Consider the following 5,685-nt stretch of genomic DNA (forward strand, 5'->3'; position numbering starts at 1 on the left):
GGCTAAGTTCTGTATATTTTGTATGGACGGAATTTTGCCATGTTGCCCAGGCTGGAACTCCTGGACTTAAGTGATCCGCCCTCCTTGGCCTCCGAAAGTTCTGGGATTTCAGGTGAGTCACTGTACCTGGCCAGCTCTTCCTTCTTGATAGGTTGCCACGTGGTCTATAAGATGCCTTGTGTGCACCCAGAAGGCTGCCTTAAGACCATCTGTTAGAGTGTGGGCAGAAATTTTAGAACTTGTATTTCTACTTATACCTCATTCTTTAAAACACCTCCAGAGAATGAGGCTTCTCTGGCAGGAAGTGAGACTTCGCCCTGACAGTGAATGGAGCATCAGGGGACACCCAAGAATGCCTGTCACCAGGGTAGGAGCTGCGAATAACCACGAACTTCCTCCTTGGGGAACAAGGGAATCCAAAAAAGTCTAACTTACTTATAAATGTAGTCATCTCCCATCCGATGTTATTTCTCTTTGTTTTAAAAAAAATTGTTTTATTTTATTTTTAAATTATTTATTATTTTTCAGTTTTCCAAAGGCTGAAGCTAAGAAATTCTCTCTTGTCCTTAAGGTCTTATGCAAGGCGTCTCTGTTTCAGAGAGGCCTTCTTTGACCATCCCATCTAAGGAGGGCCTCTGTTATTCTCACCTGATGACATTCATCACATAGCCTGGCCTAATGGTAGTGGGAGCCAAAGGTTAGGAGAATGAAGGGAAACAGTTCCGTCCCTGCCATATCTGGGTCTCCAGAGGGGGAGGCTGGAGCTGTCTCATGGGTCATGGGCAGGAGCCCTCAGCAGTGACAGCTTCTGAGGGGCCAGGAAAATGGCAGGAAGGAGCAAGATGCTGAGACCTCCAGATGAGACAGAAGCAGACAGATGCCCCTTCTGCTCTGTTCTCTGGGTAGTGGATGCTGATCCCTTGGAGGGGAGGAGAGGCAGCCTTCTCAGTCACCCCTTCATACCTGAGCCCTTGGGGAAAAGGCCCCAGCTTTTGTGCCTGGACACTTGGCCTCTCTTTGCTGGGTTCAGCTGTGCAGGCAGTCTTTGGGAGGAAGATGGGGACCAGGATGCTCCCCTTGTGGGGCCTGGGCTGCCTTTGTCCTCTGGGGGGCTCAGAGCCTAGGTCTCTGTCCCACAAAATACAGGGGAGTTTCAGGAGCAGCAGACACGCATGTGCCTCAGCATAGAAAATGTATGGGGGCAGAAGGACAGCTGCGCGTCATCCAGACCAGAACTGCCTCTTTGTGAAACCTCCATGCTTGGGAGTTCCCTACTGCCTCTGAGGCTCTCCAGGGCTACCTAAAGGTCCCCTCCTCTCGCTGGCTTCTCAGAGGTATTGCCTTCCACCCACGCTGCCATGGACACCCCCAATTACATATCCCTCTCCAGTTCTCTCACTGAGCAGCTGGGACTTACTTCCTCCTGGGACACCTTTCCCTTTGCCTCCCTCCTCCTCTGTCAGACTTCCATTCGCCTTTCAAGGCCCAAGCCTTTTGCCTCCTCTTCCAGGAAGCCTCCCCAGGTATGAGAACAGATCCCTGCCTCCTCTGTGCTCCCTGCTCCTGGCTGGGGTCCATCACTGCACTGAACATAACGCTCTGTGTCACTTTTGTTTGGGTAAGTGCCCAGTTTCTCCTGACATCATAGTCTCCTGGGGATCTGTGTGGACCCCTCCCATCCACTGTGGCATCCATCACATGAACAAAGACTGGAGTCTTTAGGGACTGATAGAGTTTGGATGTTTGTACCCTCCCAATCTCATGTTAAAATGTGATTCCCCAGTGTTGGAAGTGGGGCCTAGTGGCAGGTGTTTCGGTCACGGGGGTGGATCCCTCATGAATGACTCAGTGCCCTCCCCACAGTAACGAGTGTTTTCACTCTATTCGTTCACAAGACAGCTGGCTACTTAAAAGAGCCTGGCATCTCTCTTGCTCCCTCTCTTGCCACGTGACATACCTGCTCCTCCTTCCCCTTCTGCAACTGTAAGCTTCCTGAGGCCCTCACCAGCAGTAAATGCTGGCACCATGCTTCTTGTACAGTCTGCAGAACTGTGGCCCCAATAGACCTCTGTTCTTTATAAATGACCCAGCTTCAGGTATTCCCTTATTGCTACCCAAAATAGACTAACACAGTGAGGGTGTGGTCAGAGTTCCAGGTCTTCATGCATGAACTCAGCCTCTCCTTCAATTTTCCAGACACAGTTTGGTGACCAAACCTGACTCAGCCTTCTCCTCTCAAAGTGCCCAGAGCCCCAGTGTAATACTTGACACATTGTCTTTGCCTGCTGGCTGGCTTATCAGCCTTCTGACAAGACTGTGAGGTTAAGCAAGGGAAGGATGGTGTTCTTGCTCATTCTGGGTATCTAGTGCCATTAATGAAGAGGAGCAGAGGGCTCTACCGTCAGCGGTTCCTGAAGTGCCCTGGCTACCCCTCACCCCTGCCTCCCAACAGGAGCCTGTGACAATGCCACCATTGAATAAGGGGGAAACTGAGGCCCAGAAAAGGCCCATGAATGGCCCTGGGTCATACAGCCCATCCCTGTAAGGCTGAGACCAACCAAAGCCGATTCTCTGCATGGCCAACCACCTCCCTCTGCCCCTCCATGACAAGGTAGGCTGGGAGAGGGGGAGAACTGGAAACCTCTAGCTCAGAACTCCAACCAGAGCTGCAAGAAACAAAGACAGGGAGATGCATCTGCATGTGACCTTTATTCCTCATGTTTCTCTGACTTCAGTGGAGGTTTTGGAGGTTCACCTTGGGGTACATTTTCTGTTGCCTCATTTCCTTCAGCCTCGGGTTCAGCTGGGAGAGAAGAAGGTGACTTCCCCAAGTAGGCCCCCAACACTGACCCAACAGAGGCCAGGAGGATGTTGGATGATGTGGAGAGTCCAGCTGCCCCTGTGGAGGAGACAGAGAATGAGCACAGGGGTCTGGCAATGGCCCAGAAATCCCACCTAGATCCCTCCTCCAGGTCCTAAAAATCCCAGGGATCTGCTTTGGGTAGAAGCTGCTAGAGGCAGCTAAAAGACAGCTCAGGGGTGAATTCACAGAAACTGAGAGATAGAGGGAGAGTCATTCACAGACAGACCCTAAGAGATACAGCGCCCCTTACTTTACACGGGAGGCCACTGAGGCCCAGAGAGGGCAGGGGACCTTGCCCAGGTCACCCAGGTGTCAGAGCCCAGGCATGGCTCTTGGCCTGGGTTCCTTTCCTCTTCTCCCTATCCAGCACCCCATCACCCTATCCACTCCCACCCCAAACCTCACTCAGAAGGAGCCAGAAGAAGGGACAGTGAGGGAGAGACTGAAGACCCAGGAAGCTGAGGGTCATGGAACTGCAGGGCAAGGAGAGGGCCTCCCACGGGCTCAGCCTCAGGGCTGGATCTTCTCCCAGTTCTAGGGGTCCTGATCAGGACACTTACCCACAGACTGCAGAATAGCCACCAGGCTCCCCGCAGAAACCCCACCGCCGTTGGCGATGGCTGCTGCGGACATCATCTTGGCTGCTATGGAGGATGCGGCGATGCCTGCCCCAGTGAAGCCCATGGCACTGAGCACCACGGGCACAGCCCCCACTGCCAGGGCTGTGGGGAGAGAGAAGCTGAGTGCAGGGGTGGGCTCAGGAGAAGGGACCCTCCCCGCCCCCCCTGCTTAGGAATTCCTTGACAGTTTCGAACGACTGTCAGCTTGAGCAATAGAGACATGGCAGCTTAGGGGACTCGTGGTGAAGAAAAGGTGGAGTGTGGAGCCAGGTGAGGCAAAGATGTCATAGAAGGACCAGGCATAGCCCTGGTTTGTCTCTAACTTGCTGTGTGATGCTGGAGAAGTCAATACCCTTTATTGGGTCTCAAGTTTGTGTGCGTGCGTGTGTGTGTGTGTGTGTGTGTGTGTGTGTGTGTGTGTGTCCACGCATAAATGTGAAATAAGCCATGTGGAGTTTACCTGCAAACCCTCTTTCAAATGAAATCTTCCTCCTATGCTTATTCTACATAAGGACTAGAGGACAAGCTGGGGCTGGAATGGGAGTGAGCTTTTCCCTGGAGTATTTTGATGCTGCTCCCGGCCCCTATGGCTCACTCAGGCAACTCAGGCAGCTTCGGAAGTGGAGGGTGAGTGGGGAGAGCCAGCTCTGCGCCTCATCTCTGCGGTCTCCCAGCACCCCCAGGACCAGGCTAGGTGAGGGCCTAGAGACAGGAGAGCCGGGCAACTCACCTCCTCCCACTGCAGCAGCAGCTGCCTGTTCTAGAGAGAGAGAACCAGGGGAAGAGGGGAAGGCAGAGGGAGAGGGTAAAGGGGAGAAAGGGGAGAGAGAGAGACACAAAGGGAGGGGGAGGGAAAGGAGGTAGAAAAGGAGGGGGAGGGAGGAAGGGAGGGAGAGGGAGTCAGTAGGTCAGCTGGTTGATGAAGTCAGGGAAGGAAGCTATTCAATGTCCCTTCCTGGGCTGGGGAAGGGGAGGCCTGCCCCAAGCCCACCCTGCCCGCCCCCTGGGGAAGCAAGACTCACTCATCATGCTGAGGCCGTCTCCAGGTCACAACTCGGCCCAGGAAATGACAGCGTTGTTGGTGTGTTACTTCCGCCTCCACCCAATAGGGACACGCCCACTCTGGCAGCCCCAGAGAGACGCAGACTCCGCCCCGCCGCCACACCCCGCTCGCCCGGGCGCAGTCCGGACTCCCGGCTCGCCTGCCCCGGCTTGACGACGGATCTACCGAAGAGAAAAGAGCTGGAAACAACCTGGAAGCCATAGCAAGTGAGCCATGCTTCCCAATTGCTGTAGCACCGGCCCCCACTCCAACCCCGCCAATAACAGAAGAGCTGTTAGCTGCAAAAGCCAAAACCAAAACCAAAAGCAACACAACAATAACAAACAAACAAAATGCACGGAGAAAAACGATGTTTAATTTAATTTAATAAACGATGTTTAACTTCCAGAGAGACACTAATATAAATACATTCTGGCAGTTTTCCTTCCAGCCTATGTCTCCGCTGAATGTGTAAACACCCCCTCCACCACCGGCCAAGTTCCCATCACACTCTGCCTTGCAAATTACTCACTTCAGTTAATCAACCATTTAGATTTCCCCAGGCTGTTTAATATTCTTCAACAAGATTTTTAAAAAGTCAACTTTATTAAGGTGTATGTAATTTACACAAAGTAAAATTCACCCTTTTAGTGTACACTTCCATGAGTCTGGGCGACTTTGACAGCTCTGATTCAGACCTTTTTTTTTACATGCCCCGCCCCCTCCTCCATTAAATTCTCTCATGCGCTTTCGGAGTCACCCCCGCCCTGCTCCTGGCAACCATCCCCGCCCATTTGCCTTTTCCAGAACTTCAATATGATATTTAATGGTCATTAAATATTCCATCCCCGTGGGTTCAACGTATCGGCCCCCTCCCCCACCCTTTTAAGGGTTTAAAGTCTAATTTTCGCTCTGATAAGTTATTTTAGCATGAAGCGCTAACATTAAGGGGCACAAGTATTTTCTGTATATTCCTGGAGGTGGAACTGCTGGGCCAGAAACTATGCATTTTTTATAGCACCTGATACCTACGTTGTAATGTTGGCATTCAAAAATGTTGTCATCAGTTTACATTTTCCCAGAAGTATGTGGGAGGATCTATTTTTTTTCTCCTCCTCACTGACAACTAGCTTTGTCGTTAAGAAACAATAACCAAAAAA

At 51.9% G+C, this 5,685-nt stretch overlaps 1 protein-coding gene across 2 annotated transcripts; it reads right to left on the bottom strand.

Moving 5' to 3' along the window:
• Positions 1 to 2,690: 2,690 nt before the first annotated feature.
• IFI27L2 (interferon alpha inducible protein 27 like 2) lies at positions 2,691 to 5,217 on the bottom strand. Of its 2 annotated transcripts, none has more exons than XM_025392130.1 (4): positions 5,058 to 5,217; positions 4,214 to 4,243; positions 3,424 to 3,585; positions 2,691 to 2,899 (listed from the first exon to the last, which is right to left on the bottom strand). In XM_025392130.1, exons 3-4 carry the CDS (start codon positions 3,545 to 3,547, stop codon positions 2,709 to 2,711), a joined length of 315 nt encoding a protein of 104 aa, XP_025247915.1. In that variant the 5' UTR covers positions 3,548 to 3,585; positions 4,214 to 4,243; positions 5,058 to 5,217; the 3' UTR covers positions 2,691 to 2,708. The 2 variants fall into 2 exon arrangements, with proteins under 2 accessions (XP_025247915.1, XP_025247914.1); XM_025392129.1 differs by lacking the exon at positions 5,058 to 5,217 and adding an exon at positions 4,506 to 4,614.
• Positions 5,218 to 5,685: the final 468 nt, after the last annotated feature.

This window comes from Theropithecus gelada, chromosome 7b (genome assembly GCF_003255815.1).
Source record: "Theropithecus gelada isolate Dixy chromosome 7b, Tgel_1.0, whole genome shotgun sequence".
In the NCBI taxonomy this organism is placed as follows: domain Eukaryota; kingdom Metazoa; phylum Chordata; class Mammalia; order Primates; family Cercopithecidae; genus Theropithecus; species Theropithecus gelada.

Bases quoted from the DNA above. Each gene is read 5' to 3' on its own strand.
- IFI27L2 (XM_025392129.1), bottom strand. The intron at 3,586-4,213 runs GTGAGTTGCCCG...CTCTCCCCACAG, and splicing joins TGCTGCTGCAGTGGGAGGAG to CCCTGGCAGTGGGGGCTGTG. The intron at 2,900-3,423 runs GTAAGTGTCCTG...TCTCCTCCACAG, and splicing joins GGCTATTCTGCAGTCTGTGG to GGGCAGCTGGACTCTCCACA.